The 20,314-nt window shown below is 43.6% G+C and overlaps 1 protein-coding gene across 2 annotated transcripts in view; it reads right to left on the reverse strand.

Annotated features, from left to right (window-relative positions):
- Positions 1–1,540: 1,540 nt before the first annotated feature.
- Positions 1,541–20,314, reverse strand: part of acsm3 (acyl-CoA synthetase medium chain family member 3) — a 53,827-nt gene continuing 35,053 nt past the window's right edge. Inside the window, exons 9-13 of one of the 2 annotated variants that reach the window (XM_078239841.1) lie at positions 18,098–18,199; positions 10,025–10,152; positions 6,944–7,043; positions 5,414–5,533; positions 1,541–1,937 (exon numbers count right to left, since the gene is read on the reverse strand). In XM_078239841.1, coding sequence (XP_078095967.1) covers positions 1,842–1,937; positions 5,414–5,533; positions 6,944–7,043; positions 10,025–10,152; positions 18,098–18,199 — 546 coding nt within the window. In that variant the 3' untranslated portion in view covers positions 1,541–1,841. Of the gene's footprint in view, positions 1,938–5,413; positions 5,534–6,943; positions 7,044–10,024; positions 10,153–18,077; positions 18,200–20,314 lie in introns of those variants that run through there. The other variant, XM_078239842.1, reaches the window with a different exon arrangement.

The raw sequence follows: 20,314 nt of genomic DNA on the forward strand, positions 1-20,314 counted from the left end.
TGGGGGGCTGCTGGTTGAAGAGGCCGGGGAGAGGAGTAAAGGGAGGGATGCATCTGATGGGCAGAGGGAACATCCTAAGGCGACCCATTCTTGCCTATTACAGCCTATGCATGACACTGGGCTACTCAACTGATGAAGGCCTCCCCCTGCCTCGTGGGTATAGTGGAGGTGGATGAAGCACTGATGTGGCCATTGACTGGCTACATTTCCAACTTTAATGTTCAGAAATCTTGGAGACTGAGTAGGTTTTCAATTAGCTATCTCTTCCAGATAGATGCTTGGATTATTGCCAGATTCATAGAATCCCTACAGTACAGAAGGAGGCCATTCAGCCCATCGGGTCAGCATTGACCATAATCCAACCCAGGCCCGATTCCCATAACCCCACACATTTATCCTGCTAATCCCCTTGACACTAGGGTCAATTTAGCATGGCCCAATCAACCTAACCTGCACATCTTTGGACTGTGGGAGGAAACCGGAGCACCGGGAGGAAACCCACGCAGAAATGAGGAGAATGTGCAAACTCCACACAGACGGTGACCCAAGGCCAGAATTGAACCAAGGTTGCTGGCGCTGTGAGGCAGCAGTGCTAACCACTGTGCCACCATGCCGCCCCAAAATTAGATGTTTCATCTAATTTCTTTGCACTTCGTTACTGAACAATTCTGGCCTCGGTCACTGTCTGTGCGGAGCTTGCACGTTCTCCCCATGTCTGTGTGGGTTTCCTCCAAGTTCTCCAGTTTACTCCCACATTGGCCATGCTGAATTCTCCCTCAGTGTACTTGAATAGGCGCCGAAGTGTAGCAACTTGGGGAATTTTCACAGTAACTGCATTGCAGTGTTAATGTGAGCCTATGTGTGACACTGATAAATAAACTTTAAACTATAAAATGCACCATTGTATCTTTCCTTTTCTTTGAATATGTTCTTTAGACATATTCCTGGTACAAGATAAAAATATTTGCAAAATTTGGTTGCAATGGTTTTTAAAACTTAGATTTGAGCTCCCCGTTCAAAGGCTTGAAATCATGTGGTCAGTAACTGATAATCAAACCACTGACTATGACTTATAAATAAGGAAGGAATTTGTCTCCCATTGAATAGGATTCCAAAGACAGCACACAAATTAATTCAGAAATCAATATTGGATTAGATTTCAATCCAAAAATAACCTTCAATGTGGTTATATTCTGGCTTTATATTAAAATAAAAATGTGGCTACGTTTTGGCTTAATATTAAAAAATAATAATGGCCGGAATTTTACTGGGAAAATTCGGAGTGGGCGAGGGGCAGAGCATGGGAAGGTCCATTTCAGGATGAGCGAGGCTGTAAAATCCCACCCAATATACATTTTTTCCCTGTAAATACTGAGCACTTTCACGTTGCGATCTAGAAATTTGGTTATTCTTCCAAGTATGAAATCTCTTAAATTGCAGCAATAACTGTATAATATCATTTGGGAACTAAAATGGTGTGGGTGGCACTCTTCAACTTGATTGCTTTCTATTAATAAGTAGTGGGTAAAAGAACATTGTGGAAATTCATGATGAAAGCATCCTTTATTACCTTCAACAAAACCCATATCTTATTATGTCTTATAACAAATCAATCAATTAACATATAGAGCAGGATTCTCCGACCTCGTTCCCCGCTGCCAGTGAGAATGGAGAATTTGGTGCTCAGCCAAAACTCCATTCATTGCAGCGGCACTGGAGAATCCCAGCCACGGATGGGGTCAGAGGTTCCCGGCAATAATTTATATCGTCATCCAATCGTTAGTTGAACTGGAATTATTGCTTATTATTAATGATTCCTTTTTATGATGAACAAAAATGATTTAGCTCTCAGTTTTTCTCCCCCATTCGTTCTTTCGCAATATACTTCTTTTGATTTTCCCACTAATGGTCTTGGGCAGTTCCTTCACAAATTCAATCTGTGGGGAAACAGAAAGGTAGTCCATGAGTAATGTGCATTCAGAAAGGCCAAACCTTTTTAACCAAGAACTTAGTAGATTAGGTAATAGGGACATGCTAGAGGCAGAAGGCAAGAAGAACCTGTTAAGCAGATTGGATGCAGTTGGTGTATTAACCAGCTAACGCTTAATAAACATGAACAGCCAATACTTCAAGAAATGGTTTTCGCTAAGGAGAAAAGTCCAACCTCATTACCTGGTGAAAAGATCAACTTTACTCAACCCTGTCATTCCAAATGCAAATACTCAAGTATGATACAATCCAAGTAAGAAGTGCCATCTATTAATATCTTAACTAGGATATTGTTGAGTTTTAGACTATTAATATAAATAGAAAGTATAGAACATAGCCCCTATAATGTAGCTCAGAAGTCCATTTAAAATGAACCTCTCTTTGATGTACTAAAATAAAACAGGACAGATTTTAAGTTTAAAATTTCCAACAGTATCCAAGGGCCAAATTTAATGAGAGCTGTGGGGGTGGGGAAGGATGGGGGCTTAAGGATGTGTTATAAAGGTGTTCTAGTTAGTGAGGAGCAATGGTACCATGCACATTATGTAGAGAGTCACATCATGGTAGACTGTGTGTAGATAGTCTAGCTCGTAGGAAGAAAATCTATCCACTCTATAAATGAACAGAGCAAATATTCCCTCCAACCTGCATCCAAAGTTGCAGGAGAATTGCTCTACCCTTTGGATTTAATACTGACATGACCCAGTCCCAGGAACAGGATGGTTTTTCCTTTCCACAATGGAGACACCATTAAAAACTTAATTCTACTCAAATTTTACACATACATAAATAAAGTATCTGTCTGAAATGAAGGAACCGGTCCACAAACTACTTACCCAACCCTGACACCAATACAACTATACCTGTGGGATGTGCTGCATCAGGTGGCCATTCTGCCAGCGAAAAACTGAGACCCATAAGTGAGTAACCAAAGTCACTTAAGGATCTCATTGTGCCACAACTGGGATTCAACCTCTGTTTGGCTGCCAGCTCTCTGAGACAGAACTTTCTGATCCAATTACCTTTTTAGCATGGGTTGGGGTGCAGGATTTCAGCATGGGTTGGGCATGAGAATCCTGTAAAAATCAGCTCATGAAGTAACACTTCAGTATGATGGCTAGGGTATAGTGATGGAATGTGCAGTTGCAAAGCTTGTCATTTTTGAGATAGGCCCTATTTGAAAAGGGTAACCAAAATGGGAAATAGAGAAAGGAAACCGATCCTCCAAATAGCTAAAAAATGAAGATTAAAACCGAGATTGGAAACCAAGAAATCTGGGGAGACTGAAACTGGTTGAATCCATGTAAAGAGTCACAGAACCATCAGAGCTCAGAATTTGGTGAGGTTCCCAGTAGTGCAGTACAGGCAGGCTGAAGAAGACAGATAGAGGTTTACAACATGGAAACAGGCCCTTCGGCCCAACTTGTCCATGCCACCCTTTTTTAAAAAACCCCTAAGCTAGTCCCAATTGCCCGCATTTGGCCCATATCCCTCTATACCTATCTAAATGCTTTGTAAAAGACAAAATTGTACCCGCCTCTACTACTACCTCTGGCAGATCTAGATGCCAGATCTAGAAGCTGGGAATAGGCAAAAATACAGTTGCTGCAGTGGTATTTGTTACTTGAAGATAACATTTGTTGATCTGCACCATCCAGAACATCATAAGCAGAGTTCAGGAGCTTTGGTGAAATACCTCACAGAACCAACAGACCCCACCTGCCATGCAGCCTCCCCCCACCCCTCCCACCATAGACTTGGGATCTCACCCCCTCAAATACATTGGAACCCCCCCGCCCCCACCCCCCTAACAGAAGACTCAGGGTTAGGATGCAGTTCCAGGGACCAAAGCCAGGGGCTTTGGCCCCTGGCACTGCATTCTGGTCCTGGGGTAATGCCCAGGCATGACGCTCTCCTACCGAGAGCTGTACCTACTTGTGCATCCTGAGTGGGTTCTGTTTGCCAGGTCCTGGTTTGTTAAGACCTGTTGTGAGCTCCACCAACATGACATCATGCTTTATCTGAGGGGATGATACAGTGGGGAGGCCTGCTGAGCAGATGCTAATGTATGCTAATGGCGTTCCCGACTTTTCATGGTGCGAATCCCATTACGTCATTGGCAGAGGGCAGGGACAATTTCAATGGGAAATCCCATTGATGTAACAGCTAGTTTGGATCTCCTGTTCCACATCCCCTCTGGCCTTCCCCCCCCCACTGCCTGTGAAACTCAAGCTGGTTCTGCGCTGCTTTTGGCTTGGGATCAGGCTAATTCCCAAAGTAAAATAAGCTGAAATTCTTTTTGAGGAAGACAGAGTTTAGAATGACTTTGTGACATGATGACATATATGCTGAGTGGAGTGCCAAGCCAATTTGCAGTATCTGTCTCAGTTGTATCTGCCATTTAAGGTGCAATTTAATTTATAATCGACCGCAATTTGCCTGTTTATTCATATTTAACTCACATTGATTCTGGATTTTAAAGTATAGATGGTGGTATTTAATGGCCCATAACTTCCTGGTTCCCCAGTGTTGCATTAAGGGAAATTCCTCTAGGGTTTATCCAGAAAGGCTAACTTCCCCTGGACAATTGTGTTGGGCTGGGAACCATCTGACAGAAGCAATTTAAATTGCTAACTTTGATGATTCTGCCAGTTTTACTCTGATTGTTACTCTGGCAGAGTTAGAAGAAACCTTACATAGGATACCCTGCAGACACATGACCACCCCCCCCCCCCACCCCCCAACGGATCCCCCATATAATCCCCATCCCGATCTCCCCGACCCCCATCCCTTTCCCAGTGTTCCCCCCTTCCTCCTGGTCCCCCCCCCACCCTCCCTTCTGATCATGCTCCCCCTCTTTGATTGTTTGAACCACTTATCTTTGAAACATCGCCCTTTAAATTGTTCCTTTAGACATCTTCTTTATGCCAACTGGTGCTGTAAAGAGGGCACATTCCTTTCTGTCCTGTGCCCAGTTACTTCTCATCAGTGCAGCCAAATAAGCTTAAATAAGCAGCTTCGCTGCTCCTGTCTCAAACAGCCTGAATGAAGAAGGTTGGGTGAGACAGGGGTTTTAGAATTTCAGCAAAGGTAAGGGTAAGTCCATTCAGAGTGGCAAGCCGCAGGAGATTGCCACTCTGAGGAAATTGATGGGCCAATAATGTTTGCCTTGTTTTGACGTTTGTGCAGCAAAAATTCTTTTGTTTTAAACCACAGAACATTTTCCTTCTAGTAAATAACTCAGACTTCGGCTTAAATTTCTGAAGAAGAATTCACAAGATCATAACAATAATGCTAAAAATCTAAAATAAAAATGCACAATGACTTGCCATCATCCATATCTCTGTATAGATAACTGATTTTGAAAAAAATACTCAGGATCTATCATTTTAATCCAGGAAATCTGGAGAAGTAAAATACAGACCTTTCTTGGGTATTTATATGGTGCTGTGATTTTCTTAACATGTTCTTGTAATTCGTCAATTAACTTGTCAGGATCACAGGCAGTATAACCAGGACTTAGAATGACAAATGCCTTCACAACCTTAAAAGAAGAAAATGTTTTTAAATGGGGAAATTTGGAGTATTCAAAGTATTTATTTATTTGTGTCACAAGGAGGCTTCCATTAACACTGCAATTAAGTTACTGTGAAAATCCCCTAGTTGCCACACTCCGACGTTTGCTCGGGTACACTGAGGGAGAATTTAGCATGGCCAATGCAACTAACCAGCATGTCTTTCGGACTGTGGGAGGAAATCGGAGCACCCGGAGGAAACCCATGAAGACATGGTGAGAACGTGCAGACTCCACACAGACAGTGACACAAGCTGGGAATCGAACCCGGGTCCCTGGTGCTGTAGGCGCTGAGCAGAAACTGATAGCCAAGTTCCGCACACATGAGGACGGCCTAAACCGGGATGTTGGATTTATGTCACATTATCAGTAACCCCCACAGCTTGCCTCCTGGGCTTGTAGAATCCAGCTGTTCTGTCTGGAGACAATACACATCTCTTTAACCTGTGTTGAATGCTCCCTCCACCCACATTGTCTGTACCTTTAAGACCTGGCTGGCTGTCGAGATTCGCATGCTAATTAGTATTCTGTAACTTGATTTCTGTGTCTGTGCATTGTTTGAGAGCACATTTCCACTCCATCTGACGAAGGAGCAGTGCTCCGAAAGCTTATGGTATTTGCTACCAAATAAACCTGTTGGACTTTAACCTGGTGTTGTGAGACTTCTTGCTGTGAGGCAGCAGCATTAACCACTGTGCCACTGTGTTGCCTACAAGTGTGACTATCCCACAAACGATCATTATTGGCATTATGTTCTATGATGTGAAATTACATTGGCCAGTTCTGCCAATGAAGGCCGTATTTTTAAAAATCAGATTTTAAAGTTAGTTCTGTTTGTGAAAGGTGAAAAGGCTAAGCTCTTGCAATTATAGAGCTTAATCATGTAATTAAAATAAAACAAAGAGTTCAGTCACCTGCCTAAAAGCCATTTCTAGTGGTTAGCACTGCTGCCTCACAGCGCCAGGGACCTGGGTTCAATTCCGGCTTCGGGTCACTGTCTGTGTGGAGTTTGCACGTTCTCCCCGTGTCTGCGTGGGTTTCCTCCGGGTGCTCCGGTTTCCTCCCACAGGCCAAAGATGTGCAGGTTAAGTTGACTGGCCATGCTAAATTGACCCTAGTCAGGGGGATTAGCAGGGTAAATATGTGGGGTTACAGGAATAGGGCCTGGGTGGGATTGTGGTCAGTTTAGACTCATTGGGCCGAATGGCCTCCTTCTGACTGTAGGGATTCTATGATTCTAGTTAAAATTTCCCTTAAATTTCCATGTGATTGTGTTACGAGGCAAATCCTGCTAAATATGTCCACAGTCTAGTCTTAATTTTAATAATCTGCGAACAATTGCAATTGCTTGATTAAATCTGTGTTGGTTTCTAAGCATACCTCTCCTCGGGTTGGATCAGGACTGCTAACCACAGCTGATTCTGTCACAGCCGGATGCTCTATCAATGCATTTTCTACTTCAAATGGTCCAACACGGTACCTGTGACATTTTTAGTATAAAGGAGTCATATTACTTGGCGCATTGGCTTACGTTAAATCATCTTTAATGCATGATATTTGTTCATATTTTATCACAACCATTTAGTTTTCTTTTTAAAGGTTTAACCGGGTATGACATTTTTCCCCTGATTGTAAGAGTAAATACTTGGCCTACTCCCAGTTGTTCTCCCTGGAAAGACGGAGAATGAGGGGAGATCTAATAGAGGTGTACAAGACTATGAAGGGGATAGATAGGGTGAACGGTGGGAAGCTTTTTCCCAGATCAGAAGTGACGTTCACGAGGAGTCACGGGCTCCTGAAACATTATTGCAAAATAGTTGTCCACTCTGGTACAACATATTGACCTTGATCTTGTGGTCCTAACAGCTGGAGATTTTCACTGCAATTCAGAGCTGCAATGACTCTGTATCTCCTTGGGAGCCCCCTTACGTTCAATTACATCTGCACTTAGCAAGTGCAGGGACTGCTCAGGAGCACATCTCTTTAAATAAACCAGAATAATAAAACTCTCCCCCTTCTCTGGTTCCTCTCTGCCCACATCCTCGCTCTCCTTCAGTCAACCCTGCTCCTCACCCAGATATGGGGCTCACCCGCCCGCATTTTTGGCACCATCTGCCCATGGCACCCTGGTTCCGCTGACCCTGAGCACCCACTGTTGTTCTCCAACCTGACTCCTCAGTTCCACCTGATGGATACAGGCTGCAGGGGGTGTAGAGAGATCAGGGAGCTGTCACCATATCCTTGAGACATATGCAGGAGTTGAATGCAGGAGGCTGTGGTCCTGCCCATTGACTGGAGAGCTTGCTTGATCCTTGTATTACTTCCTTTGAGGAAGGCATGCTGTTATTAAGTGCCAGTCAGCATTTAAGTGGCAAGTGGGAGGTGCCTTCCCTGAGATCAAGGACTCCAGGGGTGGAATTCCCACTGCCCAAAGCTGTAAGTTGCTGGTATCAGCTGGAGCAGGGGTAGCTGCCAGCAATGTGTTAGGGAGAGGCTTAAGTTTGCCAACGGTCCAAGGCCACAGGTGAGTTGGGCCGCAATGGGGAAGAGGGGTGGGGTGATTGGCAGCAAGTAGTGGGGATGGCTCTCAGCAGACCACCCACCTCTTGGCGCCAGGTGCCTCAAGCTGGCACTGAATGCCAGCTTGAGGCAAATACAAGAAATAGAAGGAAAGGATCAAGAAATATTTGCTTGTCATTGAGTTGAACATAGACCGCTTGGAGCCTGTCTTCAGCCAGTGATGTCAAACTGGTAATGATTTTGTTGGCAATGTGTTTAACTGCTTGGCCTCTCCACTGGGAAAGAAAATTCTTGTTGCAGCCCATTACCAAAGTCGGATGGGTGGTAGTTCTTCACGCAGTCAGCACCATTACCACAATTGACAAACTATTTACAACCTAAGTTGTATCTCCGAGCTAAATGTGATTTGCCGACTATAAGATTGATCTCCAATAATCATCAGATGATCATTTCACACATTTTGCTATTTTACAGTCCTAAATGGCATATTTCCCTTGCCTTGCTATGAAGCAAAATGGCCTTTTCTCTTCCAATGACAGAATCACATCCAATTCCCAGTTGAAAACAGCTTCACCACTCGTTAATCCAGAGCATTTACCTGTTGTCATTCCACACCTACCTATTGAGTTCTTGAAATATTCAACCTATTCTTGGACAGGTGTTATTCTCTCTCCCTTTTCGCAGCTACATATTATTTAAAAAATACATTATTTTATTGGTTGTTGAAGCTGAAGTCTTTATATTGTCTTTTTCTCATTTTACAGGTTGTCTCGTCTTGTTAGCTAATCACCTCAAATACAAAAAACCTAATTTTAAAATTCATGTTATGGGATGTGGGTATCCCTGGCCAGGCCAGCATTTATTGCTCATCTCTAATTGCCCTTGAGAAGGTGGTGGTGAGCTGCCTTCTTGAACTGTTGCAGTCCCTGAGGTGTGGGTACACCAACAGTGCTATTCAGGAGAGATTTCCAGGACTTTTACCTAGTGACGGTACAGTTAATGAACACCCAAGGGTTTTATATATTTTTTATCCATTCATGGGATGTGGGTGTCGCTAGCTGGACCAGCAATTGTTGCCCATCCCTAATTGCTTTTGAGTGGCTTGTTTGGCCACTTCAGAGGCCATTTAAGTGTCCACCACATTACCGTGGATCTGGATTCACATATATAGGCCAGATCAGGTTAAGACAGCAGATTCCTTTCCCTAAAGGACATTATTAAACCAGATGTGTACTTGCGACAATCGACAATGATTCCATAATAAAAGCAAATTACTGCAGATGCTGGAGTCTGAAACCAAAAGAGAAAATGCTGGAAAATTTCAACAGGTCTGGCAGCATCTGTAAGGAGAGAAAAGAGCTGACATTTCAAGTCCAGATGACCCTTTATCAAAGCTAAAAGAGTTAGAAAGTGGGAGATGTTTATACTGTAGGGTGAGGGAATGAAAGATGAGTCATAGCTACAAAACTAAGGGGAAAGGCTGCTGATGGCAGTCCATAGAGAGAATAGAAGGTGTGAATAGCCAAATGGCAGAGAAGCTGAAATCGGAGGATAAGCTGTGACAGATGAAGATGTGGGGGGAGGGGGTGGCCCTTTTAGCTTTAACAAAGGGTCATCTGGACTCGAAACGTCAGCTCTTTTCTCTCCTTACAGATGCTGCCAGACCTGCTGAGATTTTCCAGCATTTTCTCTTTTGGACAATGATTCCATGGTCATCATTAGACCTTTAATTCCAGATTTCTTTTTTACTGAATTCAAATTTCACCATCTGCCATGGTGGCATTCAAACCTGGGTCCGTAGAGCATTGCTCCGGGTCTCTGGATTACTAGTCCAATGACAATACCATTGCGCCACAGCCTCCCTATAATTTGCATTGTAAAATATATATCTCCTGTGTGAAACATTGACTAAATAAAATGGGGATAACTGGAACACTATACCCAGCTGATAAAATTATATCATCTGATCTTCCAAGGAACCAGATGTATCCATCGTCATCCATCAAGCCACGGTCTCCAGTCATGAAATATTCTTCTCGTAGGACTTCGGCAGTTCGTTTTGGATCATCCTGGCAACAACAAATAAAGCAACTCAAAGTTCAAAAGTAAGATCTTTTTACAATAGCATTTGCTCTGTGGTTAAAAATTAATTCCCCTTAATCCTTTCTTTCCCCCCCCCATACAAAATAGTTCTAGCTTCATTAGGTTTGTTCTGGTGACCACATGGGCTGGAATAAAATCTTTAAATGCTGCCTGTTGTTTTACTTCATTAAATCAAAGAACCCTCCGTCTAATTTTAACCTGCAATACAACCCCAAACTGTTATTGATCTTTTTCACAGAATCTCTACAGTGAAGGAGGCCTTTTGACCCATAGAGACTGCACCAACAACAATCCCACCCAGGCCCTATACCTGTAACCACACATATTTACCCTGCTAATTCCCCTGACATTAAGGGGCAAATTAGCACAGCCAGCCAACCTAACCTGCACACCTTGGGACTATGGGAGGAAACCCACGCAGACACGGGAAGAACGTGCAAACTCCACATAGACAGTGACCCGAGGGTGAAATTGAACCTGGGTCCCTGGCGCTGTGAGGCAGCAGTATAATGTGTATTGATCTAAACTTTATTCTGTCCAGTACAGGGTTCATTTAATTTAAATTATGGATGGATATACTTGTATTGGAAGCAGTTCTAGGTTGATTCTTAGAACGAAGGGCTTGTCTTTTGAGGAAAGATTGAGTAAGTTGGGCATATACTCATTGGAATTTAGAAGAATGAGAAGTGATCTTATTGATACATTGAAAATTCTGACAGGCCGTGACAGCGTATATGGGGAGAGGATGTTTCCCTTGGTAGGGAATCCAGAACTTTAGGGCACAGTTTAAAAACAAACGTACAAGAACAGAAGAAAAAGGAGCAGAAGTAGATTACATCGCCCACCAAACTTGCTCAGCCATTCAATCGTGGATGATCTGGGATTCAACTCCATTTTTTTCACATGCTCCCCATAGGGCCTCCCATTTAATATTGAGCTGATGAGATTTTGTTACTTTGGAATTCTCTTCAACAAAGTGCTTTGAAGACTGTGCCACTGAATATATTCAAGGCTGACTTAGAGAATTTTTTTCTCTGTAAGCGAGCCAAGGGTTACGCGCGTAGGCAGAAAGTGAAGTTAAGGCTACAAGCAGATAAGCCATGATCTTATTGAATAATGCAGCAGGCTCGAAAGGCTGAATGGCCTACTCCTGCTCTCAATCTTATGCTTAGGGTTTAAAAAATAACTGGGCTGATCCTCCTCTCCTGGTACTGCCCAGTACCTGATATTGGAACATACTCTTGGGTTTCATTTAAATCATGGAGACTGATACAAATTCATTTTCTGCGGCAGGTAAAAGGACAGAAACAGATAGGGAACATCCATGGCTTTAAAGACACCAACACCATTCTAGTTTCAGGCATTGTTCAAACCCGGTGGGAGAGGTAGAAGAATTTATTTGATGCTGCAGGTGATGGGGTAAGATTATTGCTTGTACACTGTATGAAGTAGGGCTGGAGGAAATGAATGCATGTGTACCAGTGGTTGTGACTTGCATTCCAGTAGCTTTCAAAACTGTGAATGAATACATGCTTGCATGCTGTCATGAATGGCACCAACCAAGCAGCAGTCTAGATGTTTCTGCAGACTGCCTTGGAGGGAGCCAGTAAGAAGCAATTAGCATTATGCCAGGCATAGATGTGGAATATCAAAAATGTGTCTTGGTATTGGGAATGAGGCTACTAGAATGAAGGAGAGTGCTTGATTGAATGTGGATTTGTTCTAAGTGATTTGGAGTTATTGTCTGGTCGAGAGTTCCTAAACTGTGGTAGGGTAACAGATACTTATGGCTGAGTGAATGAGCTCAGCAGATACCAAGAATCTTAGGGTATTTCCCCACTGAATAAACTGTATCTGAAAGGAGAGCACTTTGAGTGTGTAAATGATAAACTGCGTCCGCAACAAGTACTGAAATAGCAACCTAGCTACTAAAAAGTTAAAAATAGAAATCTTCTCAGGCAATTTTGTTGCTTAAATGGATAGAAACAAAGCACTTTTGTTGCTTAAACGGATAAACTGGATAGGAGCGAAAGTAACAGGGTAGTTGTACCGGGGGACTTTAACTTTACAAATATTGACTGGAAAAGCTATAGTTCGAGTACTTTAGAGGGGTCGGTTTTTGTCCAGTGTGTGCAGGAAGGCTTCCTGACGCAGTATGTAGATAGACCAACAAGAGGCGAGGCCACATTGGATTTGGTACTGGGTAATGAACCAGGCCAGGTGTTAGATTTGGAGGTAGGTGAGCACTTTGGTGACAGTGACCACAATTCGATTACGTTTACTTTAGCAATGGAAAAGGATAGGTATATACCAAAGGGCAAGAGTTATAGCTGGGGGAAAGGAAATTATGATGCGATTAGGCGAGATTTAGCTGGCATAGGTTGGGGAAGGAAACTGCAGGGGATGGGCACAATTTTGTAATGTGGAACTTGTTCAAGGAACAGCTACTAGGCGTCCTTGATAAATATGTACCTGTCAGGCAGGGAGGAAGCAGATGTGTGAGGGAACCGTGGTTTACTAAGGAGGTTGAATCTCTTGTGAAGAGGAAGGAGACTTATGTTAAGATGAGACGTGAAGGCTCAGTTAGGGCGCTTGAGAGTTACAAGTTAGCCAGTAAGGACCTAAAGAAAGAGTTAAGAAGAGCCAGGAGGGGACATGAGAAGTCTTTGGCAGGTAGGATCAAGGAAAACCCTAAAGCTTTCTATAGGTATGTCAGGAGTAAAAGAATGACTAGGGTAAGATTAGGGCCAGTCAAGGACAGGAGTGGGAAGTTGTGCGTGGAGTCTGAAGAGATAGGAGAGGCACTAAATGAATATTTTTCGTCGGTATTCACACTGGAGAGGGACAGTGTTGTTGAGGGGAGTACTGAGATGCAGGCTCTTGGACTGGATGGGATTGATGTTCATAAGGAGGAGGTGTTAGCAATTCTGGAAAGGGTAAAAATAGATAAGTCCCCTGGGCCGGATGGGATTTATCCTAGGATTCTCTGGGAGGCTAGAGAGGAGATTGCAGAGCCTTTGGCTTTGATCTTTGTGTCGTCATTGTCTACAGGAACAGTGCCAGAAGACTGGAGGATAGCAAATGTTGTCCCCTTGTTCAAGAAGGGGAGTAGGGACAACCCTGGTAATTATAGACCGGTGAGCCTTACTTCTGTTGTGGGCAAAGTATTGGAAAGAATTATAAGAGATAGGGTTTATAATCACCGAGAAAGGAATAATTTGATTAGGGATAGTCAGCACGGTTTTGTGAAGGGTAGGTCGTGCCTCACAAACCTTATTGAGTTCTTTGAGAAGGTGACCAAAGAGGTGGATGAGGGTAAGGCGGTTGATGTGGTGTATATGGATTTCAGCCAAGCATTTGATAAGGTTCCCCATGGTAAGCTTTTGCAGAAAATACGGACACATGGGATTGAGGGTGATTTAGTGGTTTGGATCAGGAATTGGCTAGCTGTAAGAAAACAAAAGGTGGTGGTTGATGGGAAATATTCATCCTGGAGTTCAGTTACTAGTGGTGTACCGCAAGGATCTGTTTTGGGGCCACTGCTGTTTGTCATTTTTATTAATGACTTGGATGAGGGCGTGGAAGGATGGATTAGTAAATTTGCGGATGACACTAAAGTCGGTGGAGTTGTAGACAGTGCGGAGGGAAGTGGCAGGTTACAGAGGGACATAGATAAGCTGCAGAGCTGGGCTGAGAGGTGGCAAATGGAGTTTAGTGCGGAAAAGTGTGAGGTGATTCACTTTGGAAGGAGTAACAGGAATACAGAGTACTGGGCTAATGGTAAGATACTTGCTAGTGTGGATGAACAGAGGGATCTGGGGGTCCATGTGCATAGATCCCTGAAAGTTGGCACCCAGGTTGATAGGGTTGTTAAGAAGGCGTACGGTGTGTTAGCTTTTATTGGTAGAGGGATTGAGTTTCGGAGCCAGGAGGTCATGCTGCAACTGTACAAAACTCTGGTGCGGCCGCATTTGGAGTATTGCGTACAGTTCTGGTCGCCGTATTATAGGAAAGATGTGGAAGTGTTGGAAAGGGTGCAGAGGTGATTTACCAGGATGTTGCCTGGTATGGTGGGAAAATCGTATGAGGAAAGGCTGAGGGGCTTGAGGTTGTTTTCGTTAGAGAGAAGAAGGTTAAGAGGTGACTTAATAGAGGCATACAAGATGATCAGAGGATTAGATAGGGTGGATAGTGAGAGCCTTTTTCCTCGGATGGTGTTGGCTGGCACGAGGGGACATAGCTTTAAATTGAGGGGTGAGAGATATAGGACAAATGTTAGAGGTAGGTTCTTTACTCAGAGAGTAGTAAGGGCGTGGAATGCCCTGCCTGCAGCAGTGGTGGACTCGTCAACGTTGAGAGCGTTCAAGTGATTATTGGATAAACATATGGATGATATTGGAATAGTGTAGATTAGAGGGGCTTTAGATTGGTACCACTGGTCGGCGCAACATCGAGGGCCGAAGGGCCTGTACTGCGCTGTAATGATCTATGTTCTAAAGCATAGAAACCCTACAGTGCAGAAAGAGGCCATTGGGCCCATCGAGTCCGCACCGACCACAATCCCACCCAGGCCCTACCCCCATATTCCTACATATTTACCCGCTAATCCCTCTAACCTACACATTTCAGGACACTAAGGGGCAATTTTAGCATGGCCAATCAACCTAACCCGCAAATCTTTGGACTGTGGGAGGAAACCGGAGCGCCCGGAGGAAACCCACGCAGACACGAGGAGAATGTGCAAACTCCACACAGACAGTGACACAAGATGGGAATCGAACCCAGGTCCCTGGAGCTGTGAAGCAGCAGTGCTAACCACTGTGCTACCGTGTCGCCCAAGGATAGTGCCTAAGCAGTAGCTCAGCAATCAGTAGCATCATTGTTTTCTAAGAGCATTCTTTCTCTGAATTGTATTGGCTTTAATTTTTATCATGGTCAGCTATGAATACATAATAGCACAGCCGAGGCAGTTCATTGTTGGGAGTTGTTTTTTTGATATCACATGACTGGCTGTGGCAAATATTCAACAACAACTCATATTTATATACAATTTTTGTGCAGTAAAAGACAACTAACAACAGGAACAGTATGAAACAAAATTTGACACTGAACTGCAAAAGAGGACAGATGGAAAAGACAGGGAATAAGGAATGACTTGAAGGAAATGAGGGAAAGTGAGACCTTAGAGCCTTGGCAGCTGGAAGCTTATCCACCAGAGTGGAGTAAATAAAATTGGGAATGTTAACATCTTTTGGGAAAGTGTTAGAATCAATTATCAAAGAAGCAATAACAGGACATTTGGAAAGTCAAAACGCTATCCATCAGAGTCAGCATGGTTTTATGAAGGACAAATGATGTCTGACTAATTTGCTTGAGTTCTTCGAAGATGTAACAAGCAAAGTGGATAATGTAGATGTAGTATATTTGGACTTCCGAAAATCGTTTGATAAGGTGAGTCATTGGGCAGCATGGTAGCACAGTGGTTAACACTGCTGCTTCACAGCTCCAGGGACCTGGGTTCGATTCCCGGCTTGGGTCACTGTCTGTGTGGAGTTTGCACATTCTCCTTGTGTCTGCGTGGGTTTCCTCCGGGTGCTCCGGTTTCCTCCCATAGTCCAAAGATGTGCAGGTTAGGTTGATTGGCCATGCTAAAAATTGCCCCTTAGAGTCCTGAGATACGTAGGTTAGAGGGATTAGCGGGTAAATATGTAGGGATATGGGGATAGGGCCTGGGTGGGATTGTGGTCGGTGCAGACTCGATGAGCCAAATGGCCTCTTTCTGCACTGTAGGGTTTCTATGATTCTATGAGGTGCCGCACAGAAGGTTAATTCACAAGGTTAGATCACGTGGGATTGGGGTAATTTATTAGCTTGGATTGGTGTCTGGCTGATGGACAGAAGGCAGAGTCGGGCTAAATGGGTTTTTTTCTGGATGGCAAAAAGTAATTAGTGGGGTGCCACAGGGTTCGGTCCTATTTACAATCTATATTAATGGCTTGGATACAGGGATAGAAGGCTCCATAGAAAAATTTGCAGATGACACAAAAATATGCAGGACAGTAAGTTGCAATGAGGAAATAAGAGTCTTACAACTGGATATAGATAGGTTAGGAGAGCGGGCCATAATGTGGCAGATGGAGTTTAACGTGGATGAGTGTGAGGTCATGCATTTTGGTTGGAAAAATGGGAAGGCAATTTATTATCTAAATGGGGACAGACTTTGTGATACTCTGGTGCAGAGGGATCTGGGGGTCCTCGTTCATGAGTCACAGAAAACTAGCATGCAGATACAGCAGATAATAAAGAAAGCAAATGGAATGTTGGCATTTATAACTAAAGGAATAGAATATAAAGGTAAGTAAGTATTGTTTGCAACTATACAAGGCATTGGTGAGACTGCACCTGGAGTATTGTGCACAGTTTTGGGCCCCTTATTTGAGGAAAGGTGTAGTGGCATTGGAGGCAGTTCAGAGGAGGTTCACTTGATGAGGAGTTTGTCTTATGAAGAAAGATTGCACTGTTTAGGCCTATACTCTCTGGAATTTAGAAGAATGAGGGGAGATCAAATTGAGGTATACAAGATGATAAAAGGTATGGATAAAGTAGATGTGGAGCGGATGCTTCCTTTTATGGGGCATTCTAGGACAAGATCTCTTAGGATAAGGGGTAACAAATTTAAAACAGAGTTGAGGAGAAACTACTTCTCCCAAAGGGTTGTGAATCTGTGGATTTCACTACCCCAAAGTGTGGTGGATGCTGGAACAGTGAGTAAATTTGAGGAGTCAGACAGATTTTTAATTGGTAATGGGTTGAAGGGTTATGGGGACAAGGCAGGAAAATGAGGATGAGGTACATGTCAGCCATGATCGAATGGTGGAACAGACTCGATGGGCCGAATGGCCAAATTCTGCTCCTATACCTTATGAGCTTATGAACTACAGGTGGAAGGAGGTGGTATCTACTGGGAGGGAACTAGCTGCAATGTCAACTAGCATGGACTCAAGGAAGGACATTTGTGCTCTTTAATGGAATGGGGTCAGGACAACAGGTAGGAGAACGGGAGAATGGATAAGATGAGTTGGAGAGGACATTGGGAGATTGGAGGTAAATTTAGAAAATTATGCAGGTCCAGTTTTATTGTAAGGAGAAATCTTCGGAGAGGATTGGTTGGGTAAGCACAGGAAAACAGTGCAACAGAGGCAGTTGAATGATTGGGGAAGTAATTTAATTGACCATACATGTTCTCCTTTGATGTATGGAGACAGCAGGTTATCCTACATTGCCTGACCTGGTGAGGTCACTGCATTTTTTTTGGATCTACTCAATAAAGTGTATTTATATTCATGGCCATTGCCCATGAATCCTGAACGGCTCAGCTGGTTATTTAGTGATGGTCAAGTGATGGACAAATCCACTTTTTCTGGAACATTTGTTCTAGATGAAAGATGAATGTTCTGCAGCACACCACATTTCTTATAGGAATTTGGTAAGTATTTTTCAGTTCCCTGCTTCTAAATTACCAACACGCACGGACCCATGAGACTGCAAATTTGTCCACATTTTAAAATCAGGCAGATACTAAAAGTTCTGCTAAGGTCATTTACATGGTCAGGCATGTGCTAAATATACACCACCTAACGCCAGCCTGGTCAGTAACCTATATTTACTTCCATGTCAGGTAAATTAGGTTAAGCAGTTTGAGATCTGCTGAGGATAGGAAGAAAGCTCCAATGTCTTGGTTTTAGGGGTCCAAAGTAAAATTATCTGAGAAGATATTACTATCCCACTAAGTAAGCAGAATCATTAAATCAAAAAATAATCACATTCATCAACTAACACAAAGTACATCATTACATATTGTGATAATTTTAAAACATTTTCAGTGAAGTACTTGAAATAGGGTTACAGTACAATGTATCCAGAAAAGAGGCTGAACGGTCTAACAGGCTTCAGTTTAATGGCAATTTCACCTTCTGTTCCAGGAGGAACCACATTGCATTTCTCATCAACAATCTGAAACAAGAACAACATGAATTCTAAAAATGTGCAAATGGTTGCAGAAACAATCATTTCTAGGGTTGTCAATAAAATACTTCTAGGTTGACCCTCAGTCGGCCTATTTGTTTTAGATCAGATTTGCTGTAAAGTGTACTCACCTAATGGTGTTCCAGTTTTCTGAAGGAATTCTTGCAGAAGTTTAACCTTCTGCCAATTCTATTCAGGTTCTGCTGGCAGGTTTAGCACCACAATGGATTGAATTTGTGTTGCTGCACCAGTGACGTCATTGGGCTGCAGACTTTCGATGGCTAAAATTTTACACCCTCCCCCAGCGGGTTCTGAGGTAGGGAGGGGTGAAGCATAAAATTGAACAGACAGGATGACAGGATTCCCTCCGGGATCCTGCCCACCCCAAGACAGACACAATTTTACTGTGAGGCAAGCAGAGATTCGGATAGGAAGACAGCCCGTTCCCCTATTAAGGCCCTTAAATGCCCATTTAATGGCCACTTAAGGGCCTTTTCCCACCCAGTCTCAACTTTTAAGCTGGTGGGCACCAGTTGGATCAGGGTGCCAAGCAGAACGAAGTGTTTAACGGGGGGGGGGGAACCCCCTTCAGATATTTGGGGTGTCCTTTCCTCAAGGACCTGAGAGCTCTGGCACTTCTTCACCTCCTCTCCCGGCACCCTGGACACAGTCGTGACCCCCAGGGCATCCCCTACCCTCTCATCCCCAGGGACTCCTGGGACTTACTGAAATGTGGTCAGATTTAGGCTCAGGCATAGCATTGCGGTACCTCTTCTGGCCACTGCAACAATATGCCTAGAGGGGCTCTAGGGCTGTCAGTCAATCAAATTGGCCGACAGTTCAACAAGTTACGGACAGAAGTCCTGTCTGCTGCCAATCAATGCTGAATTGAGTGTAAAATGGCAGCATGCCCGTCAAGAGTCGGCAGAGGTGCATTCTCTGCTGACTCTCAGGACGATGGCCAGGGAGTGCCTGTCATCTTGTAAATTCAGGCCCACATGGAATAAGCCTGCCTGCTTAAGTTGAGGGGCTCTCCCATGCTCAATCTGAGTTAACTTCAGGGGGAGAATGCATTCGGAATGTTTCCCACACTGGTCACTTCACCCCTCTGTTTGCACCATTTCTACCAGATAGGCGTTGGTGAAATAAACCCGATAAACTCTCTCACTGCATTTAACGCTTTGTTTATTCCGGCAAATTTGGCACATTGGTAGTCGTCTCACTTTGAATTAGAAAGTCCCAGAATTGTTACTGAGCAGATGGAGACCCATTTAGCCCATTGTGTCAGCACTAGTTCTCCAAATGTCATGACTTAGTGCCATTCCCCTGCTTTTTTCTTCTATGCGCATTGTTTCTATTTGAGTAATAATCTAATGCACTTTTGAATGCTGTGATTGAACTTGCCTCCACCACATATCCAGGTAGTGCATTCCTGACCCAAACCACTCGTTGTGTGAATTCTTTTTTTTCTCGCATCACATAGATTTATTTTGCAAATCACTTTAAATCTGTGCCCTCTCATTCTTGATGTTTCTCTGAGCAGGAACAGCTTCCTCCCATCTCCACTGTTCAGTTCCCTCATGACTTTGACCATTTCTTAAAGCTCCTCTTAGCCTTCTTCTCTCCAAGGAGAACAGTCCCAACCTCTCCAATCTATCTTCATTACTGACGTTTTTCATCCCTGGAAACCTCTTCTGCATTGTCTTCAATGCATCCTTCCTATAATGTGGCAGCCAGAACTGTACACAATATTCCAGCTGAGGTCTAACTAGTATCTTGTGTAAGTTCAGCATAACCTCCTTGCTCCTGTATTCTATGTCCCTTTTAATAAATAAATCATTAATAATAAATAATACGCCCTGAGTCGCGTGTTTCAAAAGCCTATTCCCGAATTAAAGTACATAATCTAGGCTGGCACTTCAGTGCAGTGCTGATGGTGTGCTGCAGTATTTGAAAAAATGCAGTAAAGGTGTTGTAGTGAACATTTCTCCCTCGAACAGACATGTGAATCAGTCAGACCCTCCTTGTGCTTAAAGAATTTTATTGTGCACAAATTAGCTGCTGTGTCTCTTACAGAATAGGGAGGCACCAGAGTGAATTTGA

This window comes from Mustelus asterias, chromosome 23 (genome assembly GCF_964213995.1).
Source record: "Mustelus asterias chromosome 23, sMusAst1.hap1.1, whole genome shotgun sequence".
In the NCBI taxonomy this organism is placed as follows: Eukaryota; Metazoa; Chordata; class Chondrichthyes; order Carcharhiniformes; family Triakidae; genus Mustelus; species Mustelus asterias.